We start from the raw sequence: 21,301 nt of genomic DNA, 5'->3' as shown, positions 1-21,301 counted from the left end.
ATCCTCCACACCTGAGAACTGGAGAACCTTGAATGGTCACAGCAGTTAATAATCAATTCCACTAGCATTAAAAAACCATGAGGAAGTTTAGTAGAGCAAATAAAGCCACTGTAGCATGGTGATGAAGGCAATAAGAGGGGCATTAGAAGCAAAGCCCACTTAACAGGCCCATCTGACGGGACCGCTCGGATTTCATTGGAACAGGCAGGCACTGAAACTACCAACCTGTGACTTATTGCTTTGGGAACTAAAATGAGGCTCTTAGAGATGTAATCCAAACATATGAGTATCTAAAATGCTAAGTTAATTTAGAACGAGAGCTGCAGTTGTCAGCAATGCTTTATGGGGTACTAGTCAATATGCCGACTGCAGTTAATGCCTTTATGGTGAAATAACAGCAACTGAGCTTGATTTTTAACAGCAAAATACCATCTTAACAATCAGTACCACATATCAAATATTATTCTAGAGCAGTATTTACACTGCAGCGTTTGAATGTTATAGCTTCTGCTATAACACCTATTGACAGCTGACAGTTTCTCATAACAATAGCAACATTTCACGCGGCATTTCATTTACCAAAGTCGCATCCGAACTGCTGATACTTGGGCTGGAAGTGGGACAGAGCCGGTATTAGTACAGGTTATACTCTGTATTGCATCTTTACAGAAATTTGGGTGGTGGCACAGAGCTTGTTTAAACTAAGCAGCAAACTATGTATCTCATACAGATTTTTCCCCTTATGCACATTACGTATAGACTTGACTACATTATGAATATAACTACATTATATACAGAGAGGTTTTCACATTTATATTTGTCACTAAACTCACTAAATACTGAATAAACACAGGAAACTAATGCATTTTAATTATTTAAAAAGTCGGTGCACCTCATAAAGTTATTCAATACTTTACTATTTACTTGAAAACAAAACAAAATTTTACTTATAACTTTTTACTACCAAAAGGCAGGCAGTTATAAAAAAAAACATAACAAATGCAACTCTCTAAGGTCATGATAAAGAAAACAGTAAATGCAGTAAAAAGTCTGAGGCCGCATTGAAAATGCTTTTATTTTTCATTTTCATTTAAAACTTTTCACAAGCAAAACTATTTGAATGAAAATAGAAAAACAGACATGAAAACATGAAAATCAGAATGCCTTAGTTTTAATGTCAAAGATGACCACACACTAAAATGAAAGTGGTTGATGGTTTTCACACCTTCACATTAATTATTTTGCAGTTAACCATGTCAACCTGTTTTTTGTGACCCTGCTGACCCAATGAGCATTTCTTGCCCAATGGTCATGCCTTAAATGCAATTTCTATAGTATTCCATCTTTCTCATAGGCATTTACAGGTGCAGTTAGTGAGTTCTGACAGACGCTGTTGATATTTGAAATCCCCAAAACAAACACGCACCTACCCAAATAGACCACACCCCTATCTTGATAGCTCCGCCCCCAAACCAACACGCTATGCAGCACCGGCACCTCCCCCATCATGAGTGTATATATATATATATATATATATATATATACATATACACACATATATACATATATATATATATATATATATATATATATATACAAATATATACCTTCAATATTATTATTTTTTTATTAAACTAGATTTTGAATCCCACGTTCAATGTGGTCTCAGACTTCTGGACCATACTGTAAGTAATAAGAGGAAATCCAGCAACAAAAGTCCAAGAATCTCTTGCTAGTCCTGAATAAGAGTCGTGTCAAAAGTAGCTCTTCAATTCGGTTGAAAAACTAAAAGCCTGGCAACTGTAACCAGGCTGACAGTGTGAGACCCGTCCCCCCTCTTCCAAATCCGCACAGGGCTCCTGTGGGGGTATATTACGGCATTGTATGCCACAAGATCTCTCACTCTCACAGAAAGGAGACGAGTGAAAAGCAATAAAAAGGGACGGAAGAGAGCGAGGGCTGTTCCTCTCTAATTACTCTCATCTTTGCACAGTGAGGGGATCTAATAAAAGAGGAAGGGTGTCATGGTATTTGAAGATAAATGTCAGCTGTGAGTGCGTGTGCGAGTGTGAGAGTGTATGGTAATGTAATGTCAGCTAGGTGTGTTTATATATTTCTCTAAATCCGTGTTGTGCTGCGGCTCCAGTGCAGGGAGCCCATGTGCGTCAGTGCAGGTCGAGCCCTGGAGGAGGGAGAGCGGCACGGCAACGGCGCGCACAACATGATGGTAATAACAGCACGCTCGAAAACCTCAGCCAGGCGCTGTTTGCCCAAAGGGGGCGGCTGTTAGCACAATTCAAATGTCAGGGGCACATGCTCGGGAAGGACAGAGATTGAGCTGAGAGAGAGAGTGGATCAACAAACTGTGGGATGGACACTGAGGGAGAGCCGAGGATTGAAATGGTATTCTTTCAGCTAGCACTGACAAAGGCAGCGTGTTCACTTGGTGATTAAATATGCTCAGTGCTGTTGCAAATTTCAATGCAGATTCTATTTTGTGTGATTTCAGAAAAATGTTCTGAATGATCGGAATTCAAAAGGGCGGCAGCACAGGTAAAGAACTATATATCTCACAAAATTACTTTTTTTCTATAGATGGTATAAATACACTTACCTACAATGGTGGTAATAATGGCTTGAAAGTTGATTGCAGAGTTTCTCACAGCAGAAAAAAAGAAAAAAAGATCATATTTTATTCCCAGGCACATTTTGCCAATTCCAAACCATATTAATCTTAATAACTACTATTAATTTTGTATTTAATCATTTATAAGTGATATATAACTGTTCATGAAGGCTGGAAATGAAAAATGCCTTTAATTCAGGTGTGCAGAATTATTAGGCACGTTTTCTTTTGCAGATAAAATAAGCCAAAAAAGAGATTTAACTAAGACTGAAAAGTCAAAAATTATTAAATGCCCATGAGAAGGATGCAATACTAATGCAATACTAGAAATTGCAGTTGAGGCAGTGAAATGCTCATTGGGTCAGCAGGGTCAGACAAATACAGGTGGAGAAGAAAAGACACATGTTAACTGCAAAAGAATTAGGAATGAAGGTGAAGAATTAAGTGTGAAACCATCAGGAACCCTTTAGTCTCCAGCATTTAGTCGCCACCATTTTCCAGAACTGCAACCTACCTGGAGTCTCCAGAAGAGCAAGGTGTCAGGATCTCAGAGACTTAGGTTAGGTAAAGAATCCTAAAAATGTATCCTCTCTTAATAAGAATCACAAGCTGAAGTGTAGTAAAATACATGAAGACTGATTTTTTTATAGGCTTTATAGACAGACAGATTGAGAGTGACTCTTGAAGGACCAGCACCACATCCTCTTGTACCACTGTTTGAAGAATTCATCTTCTAGAATCTGATAGTAAGTTTTTTCATTTTTATAAATGATTAAATACAAAATTAATAGTAATTATTAAGATTAATGTGGTTTGGAATTGGTAAAATGTGCCCTGAAAATAAATATGATCAGAAAATCAACGTGCCTAATAATTCTGCACGCACTGTATGTATGTATAATTCTGCACGCACTGTATGTATGTATGTATGTATATATATATATATATATATATATATATATATATGAATTCAATATCCACTACACCAAAAATAAAATATCTTTAAAAAAAAAAAAAATCTTAAATTATAATAAAAAAATTATAATTGATGCTTAAAAAGAATACAATATCCCCTACAAGTAAAATACCATTAATCAGAAGCCTACTTTTTTTGTTCTTTTAAAAGAGGATTTGCATACATCAAAACAGAATATACATTTTTAAACAATATATACACATACATATAAACATATATATATAGAGAGAGAGAGAGAGAGAGAGAGAGAGAGAGAGAGAGAGAGAGAGGTTAATTCTATTCTACTTACAGGTCTAGTTACAACCATATATATCATATATAAACGCTAGATGTCTTATGGCGCAGTCACTTCCGTCATCACCGTTCGGCCATCTTGTCACAGTGAAGCTGTGAATTAAGGTGAGTGATCAGCATGCACACAAATCCTCTTATCTCGCTGAAATCTTGATGGATTTACAAACGGTTTGGTTTCTTACAAACGTTATTAACGTGGCTATAATTCCGAATGCTTGAACATGTATGTTATAATTATTCATATGTATGCAGTGTCATAACTACATCTCTGACGTTTTTAACAAACCAAACCGTTTGAAAATCGGTAGAAAATTGAGCAAGTTATGGTTATTTGAAAGTACATGCACCATTAAAGGAGTGAGCGAGCACACTGTGGCAAGATGGCCGCCACGTGCGGACGTCGACCTCCATTGGCCAGCAGCGCGCACGAGACATCTAGCCTTTATATATGATATCTATGGTTACAACCACTTTCTGCAAACTTACACCGCAGGGCTGCCAACTCTCACGCATTGAGCTTGAGACTCACGCAATTGACACTTTTCATCCATTTTCTCACGCACAGAAAAATTGCGGAGCAAAGAGGTAGGCTACTTTAATATTAAACTAATTCTCAGCTCTAAGATTCCGTCAATTTTATTACGGAATTCAGACAAAAATACGTTTGGCGCTTGTAAATGTGACGTGACAGATCGCTGAGCGCCTCAGTTCAAGTGCACGTGAACCGATCACCTGTTACTTTTTTATTTAAAGATGCAGTACAACTTACCGAAAGTATACATAATTTCGACCAATTAGTGTTTTTCAACCACGGAAAGAGGTCAATATAACAGCAGGAGAACAATTATGTCACATAACGTTACATTTACCTCAGGAAAGCCATTTAACGACCATAGCATGTTAATTGAATAGAAAAAATAGCTAGAGAGGAGATTTTGATGAGCACTATATTACATATTTATTATATTTTTACTTATGTCATTAAATAATTGTTATTATAACAAAAACTGCATTATATTTAATTTGATTTGTTATTTTTAACCTTTAATAATACCAGCAGATTGGGCCCTCTATGTTTACAGCATTAGGTGAGATAAACATTTAAAATAAACATGTATCCAAATGAGTCAATATTGAATCAAAATCGGAATCAAATCACAAGAATGGAATTGAAATCTTGAAATTTTTGTCAAGCAATAATAAAAATTGTATCCTACCAGTCATTGTACAATGTAAACATTGTAACATGTTGTCACTAAACGTCATAAAATTTTATTTAGTTACCAAATGTTTTGACAATCACAATCACAACCCCCCCCCCACCCCACACCCCACACACACTCACTCTAAGCTAAACTCAAAAGTTGGCAGCCCTGTTACACCGACATATGGAAAGTACCATGTTTCCCCATATAGTATGTATTCATTAGTTTTTGTTTGCATTTTTAGTGCTGATCAGTGCATATGTGACTATGTGTGTCACTGTGTATTAGATTAGAAATCCTCTTTCTCTCTTTAATGTGAGCTGTGTATGGTTGAGCTGTCAGACCTCATTGGTGTATGATGGAGCACTTATTATGTTAACCTTTGGCCCTCCCCTCGCTCCTGCTATCGCCTGCCATCTTGTCCTCGGCACACTTCTGCCGAGTGTGATCGCTGTCTGAAGAGCCTGTGCTAGAGCTTTCTAGAGGATGCACATTCGTACAAGTTAGCACCCTGTCTTATTACATGCAGTTTATTTTTCTAAAGCATAACTGTATGTCAAAGTATTTCTGTTTAAAAATAAGTGGTGGTGTATTGGACTGGCTGTAGGAAGCACCGAACGGCCAGTTGTCATAAGCAATTTATTTCAAGATTTGAAGGAAAAAATAAGTTTCAACACCCTCCTTTTACAGCTAAGAAAAGGTGAGTTTTGATTCAAACATCAGTTTCCCCAAAGCAACGTATCCCCGTTTGCCCTCCACACCAGCCACACATACAGTACACACACGCAGCAAAGGCAACTCGGCTCGGCTGTATCCTTAACAAGGTAATTCCCAAGTCAATCCTGCTAGCATGGATTGAGAACCTTATTAGGCTTGACAGAGAGGTGTGTATATTCTGACACGGTGTGTGTGCGCGCATCCCAACCGATGTCGAGATGCAGTGTGTGTCAGCCGGATAATTGAGGGTTGTGTGTGTGTTGCCATCTCACCATAATTGCCTGAGCTCACATGGGAGACCCGGCCATGTCAAAAGCAACAAATTGAGCTAGAACGTCTATGTGTGTGTATGACACCGAAACCGTGTCACTACTCGTAGATCAATCACGTCTTCATCTCTCTTCCTTATGTGAATCATTTTAACCCATTTCAAAAATAGGTTGCATTCAATCAGACCACAATACTTTTACATTTTCAATTAAATTCAATTCGACTAAAGGCATAGTTCACCCAGAAATTAATATTCAATGATGATTTATTTTTATATTATATAACTTTAGTATTTGAAAATGTAATACATTTAAATAATACTAATCAGTTATTGTTAAAATTATTATAATATTATGTTATCATTATATATCATAAAATATAATTAATATTAATCACAATACATTATTAAAAATTATCAATATTATTGTGAACGTCCACTATAGTTAGGTAGTTTTTCTGTAACTGTCCCTATAGTCTATTGATATTTATTATTGTGACTATTATTATTACTACATTTAATATACATTTTATTGTACTTTTATTATTGGTCTTTTAAGAGATGCATAAAGACTCTTTTAATTCCTTTAGTGTCCAATAGCAAAAAAAATAAAGATGAATAAAAAATGACCGTTAATTTTTTGATGAACTATGCCTTTAATGGCCAATGTCAGGATTATTTTTATGTGGAACAAACCAGAAATTAATTCACTAACAGACTGATTTAGTTTCAGACACTGATCTCAAGTTGGCCATATTTGAAGGACAATAAAAGACAGAGACAGGACCAGCTTTGGGCAGTTATCCATTTATGAAGATATGCTTTTGCCGAAATACAATGCATAAATAAAATCCTGACAAATAAAAGCATCAGGATTTCCTGAGTGTACTCTTATAAAAATCAAGCCTTGCATTTCGGTGATCCCATTCTCTGCGCTGTTACAGATAATGTACTCATAGTGGCCTGTAATATGTAGCTTGTTCAGTACACTGGAGTGTGACTCCGAGCCCTGGGATCAGATGGTAATTGGATGGAGAGGCTTAAGAAGAAGCGTCCCGTGAAACCCAACATACAGATGAATGGGAGAGACGGGTAAGGTGGCGCTGCTGCCGAGGTGAATGACTCTCTATCCGTGATTCACCAACAGATTCTGTTCAGAAAGGGTGGGAGTGACAAAAAAGGGAGGGAGACAATAAAGATCTTTAATAATCAACATCAAGACTTTAGATTACAATTTATATGAATATACAAAAATTTAAATCTAGTCTGTTAATTAATACAATGCAATGCATTAAGGCTGCCCCCTAATAGTCGGCCAGACTTGATTTGAAACGTAAATAGTAGCCTAACGTAGCCTAACGTGCTTAACATGCTTTAATAGTAGCCTAATGTGCTTTATCCAGGTTATCATTAGAGCGAGCGGCCATGTGAAGTGGCCGCTCGCTCTAATGATAACCTGGATAAAGCACGCACACGGAAAGCCAAAGACAGTGTGTGAATACTAAACCTTGCTTAACCTTGCTTAAGGTTGCTTAACCTTGCTTAAACCTTGCACAAAATTATGTCAACATGCCAGTCTTGGCGAGTATCTTAGCATACATTGTAGGTTATGTCTTAAGTGAACAGTTGAGAAAGAAAACTCATGTCTATCAGTATACTGGATCTGTGCGTTATGTCTTAAAGTGACAGCAGCCTAAAATTCCTGATGCTGCCGTCTGTGTTTTTAATGTTAATCAAACAACAAAAGACAAGAAGAACTTTTGTAACTTTAATAAGGATTAATCTTTATTTAATTTATACAGTAAAGATTATATGCAGTGTCATTTTACACTTGATTGTTATTAAATTTCTGTACCTGAAAGACCTACCTTAAAAAAAATGCAAAAGCACAGTTTCTTTTATTTGTATTTTTGTTCTACTATATTTGTTCTACTATATTACTACACACACACACACACACACATTTTATTAAATATAACATACATTTTATATTATATTTATATATACACATAAAAAAGGACATTTTATATTTTTATTTATTTATTTTGGTGCAGGAATGCCACCAGAATATTAAAGTTTGGCACAATTTAAATGTGAATTTTTTTATAATAGAATAGAAAGCTTTACAATCTACATATCTTAAGTAAAAGGCTAAAAATCACAAAGTAGCCTTCACTGTTCAATAAATACAAAAGCAAAACCACAAGGTGATGAATCCCCTGGCCAAAAAACAATATTTTAGAGAGTTTACAGTAAAAAAAAAAAAAAAAAAAAATCAGTAGTCACTGCCATCACTGCCTGTGGGATTCAGGCCCACACGAGCGAGGGGGTGGACTACATTGCATGGGTAATCATCACCCACTAAAGGTCAGGGCCCTTAATTCCAGTCATTCAGAGGTGCTCCATACATTACAGCGGGTGTGTGCCAGAGAGGAGGGCAGCAAGAGATGGAGGGAGGACAGGGCATGAGAAGAGGAGGGAGATGAAGAGAGAAACAAAGAGAAACTTTCGAAAGGGAGGACGTTGCAATGACATCACTCAGATTCAAAGCAACCCACATATCTATTATTTCTGAATGCTGGCCTTGACCTCTGAAGCTTCTGAGCATACATGCAGGCAAAACGAAGATGCAGCAAATGAAGAGGGTGAGAGTTAATTAACGCAACCTGTCAGCAGCACCAAGGGCCAGTTTAATCTCAGAGGATTTACGCCTTTTAACCCAGAGGTACAAATCACCCTGGGTCAGAAAATCTGCAACATTGACACCAATTATTGTGCATGGCCCTCAAAAGACTTAAACATTAGATTGGCTTTCTGTGAGAGGTTAAGGGTTTTTAGTAAAAGAAGAGATTGTGGAAAAAGATCCTACACTTGAATAAGTTTCTTCAACTATGGTAACTTTTGGCCCTGTGGACTTTTAGAAAGTAAACTCACCTTTTACACTCTCACAAGCTTAAAGGAACACTCCACCCTTTTTTGAAATAGGGCTTATTCACCTTCTTTCCTACATTTAGATAGGTGGGCAAATGCATTTTTGTCTCAGTGCATGCATTGTTTTAGGTTGACAGGGTCGGCGCTAGCTTAGCTTAGCATAATGAATGGAATCCTTTGTTGCCAGCTAGCATGTCCTGAGTAAAAGTGATATAAAAAAATAAAAAAAACCACCTAATTACTTCTTGTGGCCTGCGTATTCACAACGAGTACAAATAGCGATGCAGATTAACACTAGGCGATTTCCTATGCAGATATTGACTTGGGACTATATTAGGGGGAAGCACAGGCAAAGCACTGTTACTTGGGCGCAGAGATATCACGCCCAAGTAGCAGTGCTTCGCCTGTGCTTCCCCCTAGTCCTTAATATATAAGTCAGTATCTGCCTAGGAAATCACCTAGTGTTAATCTGCATCGCTATTTGTACTCGTTGTGAATACGCAGGCCACAAGAAGTAATTAGGTGGGGGTTTTTTATTTTTTATATCACTTTTACTCAGGACATGCTAGCTGGCAACAAAGGATTCCATTCATTATGCTAAGCTAAGCTAGCGCCGACCCTGTCAAACTAAAACAATGCATGCACTGAGACAAAAATGCATTTGCCCACCTATCTAAATGTAGGAAAGAAGGTGAATAAGCCCTATTTCAAAAAACGGTGGAGTGTTCCTTTAACTCTACTAACAATGTCCAACACTAGGCACACAAAGCATCTTTCATTGCAATTTTATGAAAATTTTCACCACAACGGCATTTCCATTACACTTGAAATTATGGATGCAGGCATTTTGAGATGAAAATGACCTTTTAAACACTTTTGGAAATAAAATGGCAGCTTCCTTGGCTTGCTAAAGTTAATGTCATAGCTAATTTCTTATATGCCCCAAATACACAAAATTAAATATTTTCACATGCATAATTTAATTTAATTAAAACTGAAGTAAAATATTGTTTACAAATGTATAATTACCTTGATTATTGACAAAAAAGAAAGTTATTTATTGAAATTTATTGAAAAAAGGAGAAGGAAAACCCCTCATCAGTTCAACCTCTGAGACATAAAAACATGCATATACAAGCTATACAAAGGAAGAGAGATGTTTAATTCACTAAAGCACACTCTCTATAAGTAACACAACCTAGTATCACAAAGAAACTGCACAGCGGTTGCCTTCTACAGCTTTTGCACACGGCCACTGTCAGCTCAGCAGGCTTGTATTTGTTTCAGTCCCATATCGATTGGACTGTCTTTCCCTGTAGTCGAAAGCAGCCAAACCCAGTGTTTGTGCAGAGAATCAAATTCTGATAACCCTCTTGAGGACCTCCTGGATCAAAACAGGGAACTAACTGGTGGTGGAGGGGAGGCAGAACTAAGAGTGTGGGATCTAGAGATAATTAAAATGGGCCAAACACCGAGACCTGAGGAACGCCGACCGCGCCAGTGTGGTGTATTGACCTGTGGTTGATAGCGGTGTGGTGAGAAGTGGGTGTCATAAAAAAGGTTCACAGCTGAGAAACATATAACAGATAAGAAAGCTGATAGATCAATATCACAGCTCTGATGGATTTCTTACAATGCATGGACATACTGCCAAGAAAGAAAGAAAGAGTGTGCGAGTATAAATGAGTCAAGAGTGACAGATCGAGATAGATTTTATTTGTGAGGAAAAAAAAATATATATATAGTAGTATGATGCCACAAAGGAAAATTGTATAAAAGTCATAAAAATAAAGCATAATCAAAGTACACTATATATAGAGAGAGATTAATTAAAGCATAATACAAATTTACAAATCATATAGTAAAATGTATTAATTATCATTATTATTAAATACAAAACCCAAAAGCGGAAAGTAGTTGATGTTTGTTGGGGCACTGTGAACCTTTACAGACCTAAATGGCAAATCGGTTGTCTAACAAAGAAAGTGATGTAACCTACAGAAACAGCTGGGCTGATGTTAGCTGCTAGTGTCTCATTTTCCTCTCCGAGGCCTTGTCTAAACTCCCCTCACCATTAAGGGCAGGGAGAGACAGCTGCTGTCGCTACGACGGCAAACAAGAGACAAGCAGATGAAGAAGAACGATCAAACAAGACAAACAAAGGCCGAGAGGGAGCTTGACTCTGAACTCTGCATCGAGCAGAGTACGTGAGGGAGAAAAAAGGACAGAAATCGCCAGCAGCGACAGTGAGTTCTGCTGATTTTAACTTCACCAACTTCTGATGTACTGCTCTCTGATCCGTCTGATCCTTTCATTTCAGCGTCAGATAAATCACACAGTCAAAGGCAATCAAATATGCGAGAGGAAGTACTCCACAACACATCTGGCATAAAGCACGTCCTGAATAAGGCATTTAATGAGCCTGATAAGAGCTGATCTACTTCTTTTTCACTTCACCTTTCATTAGGCAGGAAGTTTCATTGAGGTATGTAAATTTCTTTCTCCAAAAAGAGTCAACCTGGACAAAATACTTTAAAGGCCTATTCAAACCAAATGTGAAACTAAAATGCAAAACAAATCACCAACAAAAAGGTCTATTCACATCAAAAGCAAAACGAATATTCAGTCTACATTAAAACCATTGCTTTAGCAAAGTATGTCAAGTGAACTAAAATCGCTTGGCTTGGTGCCCTTATCAAATCGTAATAGACTGCTATTTGATTAAATAAGTATGTAGTCTGTTTGCGCTGCATGTTTCAAAGCGAAGTGCACACTTTTCTCACGCGATCATCTCGTGATCCAGTGTTTTACGTGTTGGAGAACGAATGTAGTGAACTCCATCTTTGCTTATGCTGCGAGTTTAGTCTGCATTTAGGAACGTAGTGGGCACCAGTTACACTTTTGCATAATTTCCAACAATTTGTGGGCAAGTGATTAGTTACTCACTAAATTTGTAACGAGAAGCATTTGGAAACATGTTTTTACATAAACTGTAGTTTTCCGCCAAAATAAAAGCCCAACTGCAGTTTCCATCAAAATAAAATCTCCAGGGTTTATCTCTTGCAAGTGAAGAAATTAGGACAAAAAGTATTGTAATTTTCCTCATGCCCAAGAATTCTGTTCTAAATCCGGTTCACAATGAACATTTGTTCCATGCTTGGTGTGAACGGGCCTAAATGGTTGTTCATACAACTAAAGCTGATGCTAAAACAGACTGCAATCTTCAGAGCTTCAGAACATGTGGAAGTCGGAAACGTACACTTTGTCTTTCAAACACAAGCACAATGTCAGTTACTTTCTTTCTCAAAGGTCAGGGGGTTTTGTGACCCCAAGCTCTCATGGCCACTACATCATGTCTAGTGTGACAGGACATTGTGAGGAGGAACCAAAATATGCATGACCTCTGCTCTTTTCATCTCTGGACATAAAAGCTAGAAATGCCCTTTGCTCTAATAACATCATCATTCAAAAAACAGCCAATCTAAACAGAACAAAAAACCCACTTTCAAAATCTCCAAACCATACATTGAGTTTATGACATAACTAGGTGGAAGAGGAAACTCAATATTATAATTTTTTGCCTCCTGCACTTATCCAATACCAATTCATTCAGTAAGCAAGATGTATGGCACAAGAACTATATGAGTAAATATTAATGAATTATTTTTAGACTAGTCAAATCCTACTTGATTGAATAACATAGATCCATATTTAGGCGTTTCTTCAACTATGAGCAGTAATTTCCTATTATCACTGTAAAGCTGCTTTGAAACAATCCATATTGTTAAAAGCGCTACATAAATGAAGGTGACTTGACTATTTGACCATTTTCACCACAGTGTAATTTCACAGTGTTTAATAGCCTTCTGTGGTGCATTACATGTTTAATATTTCTGGAATAAAATGACTGACTCCTTTGCCCTGCTAAGGCATGTTATATATCCTAAATATACAAAATGAAATAATGTTTTAAATTGTGCATCATTTTAACAGTTAAAACTTGATGGAAATGAATAAATAATTAAAATATTCTGTTCACATGTGATTTACCTAGATCTTCTCAAGCATGCTCTTTACTGATACATTTGAAAATAAGCTAAACTAAATGATGAGGGAATGTTAAAAAATAAAAATAAAAAGCTGAAATCTGTTAGATTATAAAAACCTTAGGACATAAAAAAGAGCCCATAAATAAAGAAACGCCTACAGTTGATTGCAAAGTTATAAATAAATACATATTGGTTTGGTCATTTATATCATTATAATTTAAAATAAAATAAAATACATTTTATTACGTGAACACGAAAAGTGTAGTATAGATTTCAGCTTCCCCATCTGCATTTGGTCTGGGTTGAATTGGAGATCCATCATATCAGACGCTTGACAGGCAATCTTTGGAACTCAAAGAACAAACTTCTTACCCGCCTGCTGTAGAAAGGAGGGGTGAAACAAAAAACAACAGCAAAAAACAAAATATCCCTGTACTAGTTGGATGATGGGATCGTTCGCTCTTCACAAAATGTTTTTTCAAACGAGAAGCCATTTCTTCCGTACGAATAGTCTGGAATACAATGAGCCTTTTCTGAAAACAAAAAAGCAAACAAAAACCTATTTGTTGTACGTAAAGGAACCCACAATTTGGTTGCTCTCCTTATGATGTCTGATGACAACCGTGAAAAAATAGATGTCTTTGAAGCTAGTCTGTGGAGGTACTTCAAACCTGCCTTTGTGGATGGAGTGATGGCCGGTCCAAACAGTATTTTGCCGCTCCCCCTAACAGCTTCAATAGAATAAAATAGAGGAAAGAGCTTTTGGAGACCAGACAGACAAAGTGAACCGTCTTGTTCCGATGCCAAATGGGAAACAGCACGCGAATGCTTTCGGGGTAACAAAGCAAGAAAGCCATTCCTAATGCACTTTTATCACACCTGGAGAGTGTTGGGGGAAAAAAGTCGACTGCAGTATTGAGAAAAAACTAGAGATTCTATTGTTAAGTTGTCGAAGTTTTGAAGCTGCTTTTTAGCAGAACAATGTCTGTCCGGTGGATTATCAGTTATCAGAATGAATGCACAGAGGTGCAACTGCGGCTCCGCTACGGAAAGGTCACGTCAGTCATTGTGTTTCTGGCTCTTGGCCTCAGGTTCCCCGCTGACTGTGGCTTCAGGGCTTTGTGAGGATCTTCATAGGCCATGTGGCAAGCCTGAGCCAAAATGAAGTCTTAAGAATGGGTCTGATATGCCATCTGATAGTGCAGACGATAGCAATGGCACGATTGGAGAGGGAAGCACAGAAGCAAGACACAAGGGAAGTAGTACAGATTGAAAGATGAAAGGAGAATTACGGCTACAAAGAGCGGTGAGCCAAGCATGTAGTCAGCCTTTCTTTTTTGTTGATCTTTTTGTATTACGAGCACCGTGTATTTCAAATTTGGTTGTAATATCCTTCTACCGCAAAGGCAGCTACTGTAGGTGCAAACTGAATCTATTTTCGCAACAAAAGCCAAACACCACACAAACTGCTGTGAAGATTTAACACTCGATTTATGCAATTACAATGAATGGCGTCTGAAGCTTTCAAACTTCAAAAAAGACCAGTAAGTACCAGAAAAGTATCATAAAAGTGCTCCATACAACTCGCATGCCATTTCCAAAGTCTTCTGAAGTCTTACAATAGCTTGTGTTACCAATTGAAAATCTTTCTTTCACCCGTTCATGGGATTTGTAAGAATTGTTCTTTTGAGGTTTTTTTCAATGAATCATTTGATCCAAAAATCAGACTGAATCAGTTCTTAAACTCAACTCAATGATCTGGTCACAGTGGTTAACAGATCATAGAATGAGAAGATTAATCAGTAAAACTACTTACTTTTCAGTCAGTTTCACACCCAAATCTACTGTATGTCTTCAGAAGACTCTGGAAATAGTGATAAATACCTTTATGATGCTTTTGCGTCCATTTTCAAGCTTAAAGCGATATTTCACACAAAAATTTAAAATTCGGTCATCTATATAAGTTTTGGTATAATGGGCTTTTTAGTGGAGGGACAGAAACCTCTCAGGTATCATTAAATATATATATATATATCCTTTAAGTGTTTTTGATGACGTCAAGCTAAATTAAAATTCATTTTTAGAATTAAAGAAGCCGCTACAATGTTGTGAAAAATAACCAACCAAAAAAAAATTCACCCAAAAAAGAAAAATCTCTCATTTTACTCGTGTTCTAAATCAGAATCAACTTTCTATGGACCCTATTGACTTTCAATAAATGGACCAACAAAAGAAACATTTTTCAAAATATTTTCATTGTGTTCCACAGAAGAAAGAAAGTTACATAGTAAATGATGACAGAATTTACATTTTTGGGTGAACTATACCTTTATGAAGTACACAGGATCAAATAAGATGTCAGGTTGACATTTACCCTCTGAAAGCACAGAGAACGTCCACACTTCGGGGACCATGATAGAAAGAATATGATTGCTTTTGTGTATCCTCGATCATCGGGGGAAGAAACAGAAATGTAGTCCTAATCCTTTTAGCTAACAGACAGCAGCCAGTAAAGCACAGCAGCTTCTAAAAGCCATTTGAGTGTTTCTTCAGCCTAGACCCACATGTTCAGCTAATCAACAACACAGCCACTTATCTTAGTTAGTTTCCCCACGAGACGAAAGATTACATTGAATTTTAATGTACTCCTTCCTACAGCTTTGATAAAGGCGGACGCCTTAAATGAATGAGAGTCTTAACTCCACGTATATATGTTGCATCTCCAAGGACAAAAACAGGTGTAATTGGGTCCCCACAGTGCTGCACTTTTTGATGTAAAGGCTTTCAGAAATGGCAAGGCAACAGTGTCTGTCGTATGTAGGTGCAAATCAGTGTTTTCTAGTTCACCCAACCCCCACACACACACACACATTTCTATAGATGTGCAATAAAAATTAAATAAAGAAAAAGCCCCTCCATCCATTTCCCTCAAGGTCTTTCTCAATGCGTCTGTGTGAAGCTTTTCGAGCTATTACCACAAACAAGATAATCCTCGCCATCTATTATATTGTGTAAATGTGCTGCTGGAACAATAAGTTTGTTCTGAACTCAAACCACTTTAGCATGGCACTTTCGGAAAACTTTTAAAATCTGTGCCGCCAACAAACTCGCCATTATACTTGATGTTGTTTGCCAATGCGAGCTCTATTATTTCAGGACACAAAAGAAGGAGAGAAAGGGAAGCGGCTGCAAAAAAGAAAGATAATGGTGTTCGCTTTGATTGGTTCCTTCTAACACAGGCGGACTGAGGATCAATTCACTTTTTGAAAAGAGGGGAAGGTTGTTTACAACGGAGGACCTGCAGCAATATGAAAATGAAATCAATAATCCCACTGTGAAGAATGTATGGATGGAGGCACGAGGCGTCTGGTCTTACAAGAAAGAGGGGCAAAAAAAAAAAAAAAATGAAAAGCAGAGATTGGGAATGATAAGCCTTGTGCCTGCCTTTATTTTTAGTAGAAATGTAGAAGTTCATGTATGCGGTTTACCTTCATTAATTATTCTACTTCTAATTATTTATAAATCAAACCCAGGCAGGAACTGTAACAAAAGTAAACTCATTTGAATTCTTGAATGATTAAATTTAATACATAAAATAAATTATTCAATTAAAATTAAAGTAACATGCTTCAACTATGGATAAAAAAGAACTAATCACAATTTAATATTGAAATAAGTTAAACTACTAATTACATTTATATTTAAATGACTAATTATTTAGTCATTTAAATATAAATGTACAAAAATTATTAAGGTTTTCAGTTTTTATTTCTAAATTGTAAGCTCTTTCCACTTGCACCAAAATGAGCAATGAATTCAACACCGAACTTGATTTTCACCATTTCTACATCAATTGTTATATATTTGGCGCAGTTGTTGTGTAACACACACAAAGGGAAAACTACCAGTCCAAGCTTAAGATGGTCACAATGAAGCTACCTGCCTTAAGCTTGAGGGATTTGAATTAGGCTACGAGGAGTTTTTGCTTCAGCAAGCCACGGCAGAGCTATGACGGGTGATTAAAAGGCTGCTGTGCACAGATTCTCACGTTCAGCAAGGCTTTTGAGGAGGAAAAGGTCCAGAGGGACACAGCTTCACTGTGGATATTACAACTGTAACAACAATCTGACAAAACAACATCAAAACTGATGCTATATACTTCCTTAATTAATGTTCCTGGTCTTTTTGTGCATGACATGGGCAACAACATAATTGTCGTTTTTGGGTGAACTATCTCTTTAATTCTTTCCCCGCCAGCGTTTTTTTCAAAAAAAAAGTTGCCAGCATCTATGATCATTTTCACAAAATTTTCATGGCCCCCAGAATATTTTGTTGTATGAATATCTGAACATGCAATATATCAAAAGACAAAAACAGAGCCTCTGCTTTAATTAAACGGTTTTATTCTAGCTTAATGCATTCTTTTTTTTATCATCAACACTTGAATGTGGGTAAGTCTCATAAAAAAGCAACATTTTGAGCAAAAAGCTGAGAAAATCACGTTTTCATCAAAGACTACAACCAGATCGGATTCAAAACGATGATCAAAACAGAGTAGATCGAGTCCATCAACACCCCCTAAAGTTGTACTGTCCTCCTCCTGGGTTGACATTTCATTCAGTAAAATTAGGATTTTGATTTATATGCGGTTTAATATCGATGATTGCGTTATTTTACATATGCTATTGCTTCTTTCTGCTTCTTTTTCACCTGTGTTTTGATTCGGAAATTAAGTACTCTTTCAGAAGATGTGTCATAGCGCCGCCTACCGTATAACAGTAAAAACACTGAAAGCCGGAAATTTCCGTCAATGGCAGGGAAAGAGTTAAGAAATGGGTAATGCACATTTTTAGTTAATTATGGCCTTAAAGGTGATGATACACAGGCAACGTTTTGGGCAATGTTGCTTGATCACATTCTCATTGAGAATGAGCAACAAATTTCTATCTGGATACTTTAGATCGGTGGTGGGTAACGTTTTGAGATCCTCCAATTAGAATGCTAGCAGCCGATCACATGACCGGCTTGGAGAATTAAGAAAATTTTCAAACAAGATGGCGGCCTCTCAGCGGCAGTGGAGTGAAGAAAAGGAGCGTCAACTTATATCTTTTTATGCTGGTAAATTGTCATGTGTCAACCCAAAACAGAAAATTTGCTTAATTTAATGCTTAAAATACCAATAGATGTCCAATTTAATGTGCCCAGGCTGTAATTTACACATCGAATATTTTTGGTTTTGATAACTGCTGTTAGCTAACCACCGCTCCATAGACTTTCTATGGGATTTAGCTAACTTGAGGTGAACTTGCTATATAGTTGGTAACCTGAAAGTTAACAAGATACCCTGACGTGTCTCGGCAATTCACTTGTAAAAGTGGTTCTCAAACTGGGGTAGCCTACGTGAGGTGACAGAGAAGGTACGCGAACAAAATGCTTGGCCGTTCATTTAATTCTACCCCACCTTAAAATAACATGTATATCTAGCAGGTAAAATGCCGTAAATACATGACATCCAATCAAACTGACTGCATCCACACAAGCAGCGACCATATGATAGGTTGTGCGCAGAGTCGGCTGCCTTAGCAAATCGCACTAATTACATTACTGCCATTCTCTACAATGTAGCCTACCTTTGTAGAAGTGGGGATTTAGCACTTACTAGCATGAAGAACAAGTATAAAACAAACCGTGCATCGATTTAAGATTCAAACTCTCTTCGATACAAAAACATACCTTGTGTGAGTTCTTGTTTTTAATGTTGGTCACATATTATACGAGCAAGAGTACAATGTTTCCTGAATATCCACGCGATTGCAAATGTGACAATGATTTTATACAACAGTTCAACAAATGAAGGAGTAATATTAAGTGATGTTCATTTTAAGAAGTACTGTCAGTATTTTTTACTCTATTTTTCAACGAAATAATAGTTTCAACAAAAGCCACTCCAGAACTGTCGTGCATCTCCAACACACAGCGGTGTTTCGTGAACGAATCTGCGGCTTTGAACAAATCGTGAGCCAATGATTCATTCATATATACAGTTCGTTTCTAATGAATGAATCAATGGCTCACTCATAAAGACAGGGACTTACCGCCACCTACTGGCAGTTTTAATTTAATATTTAAAAGTATAATTTCTCTATTTAACTTTTTTTATTTAAAGTATTATTTATTCTACAAAGGCAAAAAATCGATTTAAGGCGGCAAATATTGTCCCTTAATGGAAACGGGTCAACTGCAGTCTAAGTGGATGAAAGGGGGTATGCAGAAGAATGTTAAATACCTTGGGGGTACGCCACTCTAAAAAGTTTGAGAACCACTGACTTGTAATAAAAGAAGGGCCGCTCATCGATTGTTTGTTTTTTTGTTGTTTTTTTAAAGTTGGAACAGTGTTTGTCTAACATCACTGTCTCGTATTGTGTGTCCTTGTAAATAGAGCACGACTATTTGTGGAACCCAAAGGCAAAGCTGTATAAAAACCGGGACCTTAAAACGAGGGACTTCCAGACTCTCTGTCAGCAGCTGTACATCCTGTTGTGAAAATTGCTTTATGCATATTTATTGAACTTCTAATGGCTATTGCAATAATGTTGTTGTAGTAAGGTTGTATTTATCGACAACATAGTTTTTACAGCGTTACAGCTTTTTGGCTGCTCCTTCAACATCCCAGTTCCCAGAGATCATCACATCTTCTCCTACTCCTTTGATTTGATTTAACTTTATTGGTGATTCTTTATATAGACAGCCGGAATTTATGGATTCAGTTCTTAGGTAATTGTGAAGAATACATGCTGCCTTTGTTATTATTACAGCCTTGGAAGGCTCCAGTGCGATTGCTTGGTGAAAAACGTTTAATCCGTTTGCCAAGATTCCAAAAACATTTTCAACACAACGACATGCATGAGAGAGCCTGTAGTTAAAGTTTCGCTTGTTGTTATCTAGTTGTGTCCTTGGGTATGGTCTCATCATCCATGGCTTCAAATCAAAGGCCTCATCTGCCACAACAACATAAGGAGACAGGGGTTTGACGTCCAGGCAGGTCTTCTAGTGGTGGTATGTTCAGTGTGTTGTCTTCCAATGCCCGGCTCAGCCCAAACTTGGTCCAAACTCCCCCGTCGCCATTTGTCCCTACATCGATATAAATTAATTTCAGGTCCGCATCTACTAGAGCCATGAGAACAATTGAATTGAAACCTTTGTAGTTATAGTAATGGGACCATGAATTTGGTGGCGGAAGGATGTTGACAAGGCACCAATGAAATGTGGGAAGTTCCACCTCTCCTCAAATCTGGTGGAGATGTGTTTCCACTCCTCTTCTGTGGATGGTACTTTGAGGTAATCCTGTTGTAATGCCTTGTAAAGAGCCTCACAGGTCTCGACTACAGTCCTAGAAATGCTGTGCCTACTAACCCGGAATGTGTATTCCATAGAGGAGAGGGACTGTCCTGTGGCCAACTCTCCCCAACAGGTATTGCCTTCCTCATCACTGTGTCTTGCCTTCTTAATGATGGTTCCACCAGGCTCACCAGACTGTTAAATGTGTTTTGCCCCATTCTTAACCAGTTTCTGTAGCCAGGAGCATCTTCGTCAGTAGTTGGCTGTAACACCCCCTCTTCCTCCTGAGCAGCCATCTTCTGGTCCATGTCCTTGTTTCTTTTTTGCTGAGATTAATTAAATTGAAAGGCTACCTGGTTATTTTGCTAAAATGTTACGGCACATTGATATGCTATATACATATATATATATACATATACATATACACATAGTATATATATATATATATATATATATATATATATATATATATATATATATATATATATATATATATATATATATATATATATATACACACACACACATATATATATATGTATGTATGTATGTATATGACTTTCCATAACAACAATGTAATTTAGCCTCATTTAATAAAAACTCTTGAGTCATTTGTCATATGCTATAAAGGCTACTAGCATTTTGAAAGCAAAAAAAAAAAAAAAAGATAGAATGTATGCATGTAATATGAATTCATTTATGTAATGCAATAATAATTTAATGTAAAATAATTATTATTTTTTAAGTTCTGTGTTATAAGTGATACTTAAGTAAAATAATTGTTGAAGAAGCCAAGACAACAGTGACAGCTGCAAAAGTTTCAGCATTCATCTTTGTGGTGTCTGTCTCCATGGCAATAGATTTACTCCTCTCTGATTGGCTGCCGCCAACTGTCCG

At 37.1% G+C, this 21,301-nt stretch overlaps 1 protein-coding gene across 2 annotated transcripts in view; it reads right to left on the bottom strand.

Annotated features, from left to right (window-relative positions):
• Nucleotides 1–6,873: 6,873 nt before the first annotated feature.
• Nucleotides 6,874–21,301, bottom strand: part of chchd6a (coiled-coil-helix-coiled-coil-helix domain containing 6a) — a 68,029-nt gene continuing 53,601 nt past the window's right edge. For both annotated transcript variants that reach the window (XM_084099073.1, XM_084099074.1), the window contains one exon: nt 6,874–7,236. In XM_084099073.1, coding sequence (XP_083955199.1) covers nt 7,213–7,236 — 24 coding nt within the window. In that variant the 3' untranslated portion in view covers nt 6,874–7,212. The remainder of the gene's footprint in view (nt 7,237–21,301) is intronic.

The sequence above is a fragment of the Abramis brama genome (assembly GCF_963993115.1).
Source record: "Abramis brama genome assembly, chromosome: 22".
Taxonomy (NCBI): domain Eukaryota; kingdom Metazoa; phylum Chordata; class Actinopteri; order Cypriniformes; family Leuciscidae; genus Abramis; species Abramis brama.
This window is presented reverse-complemented; position numbering and strand designations above follow the sequence as displayed.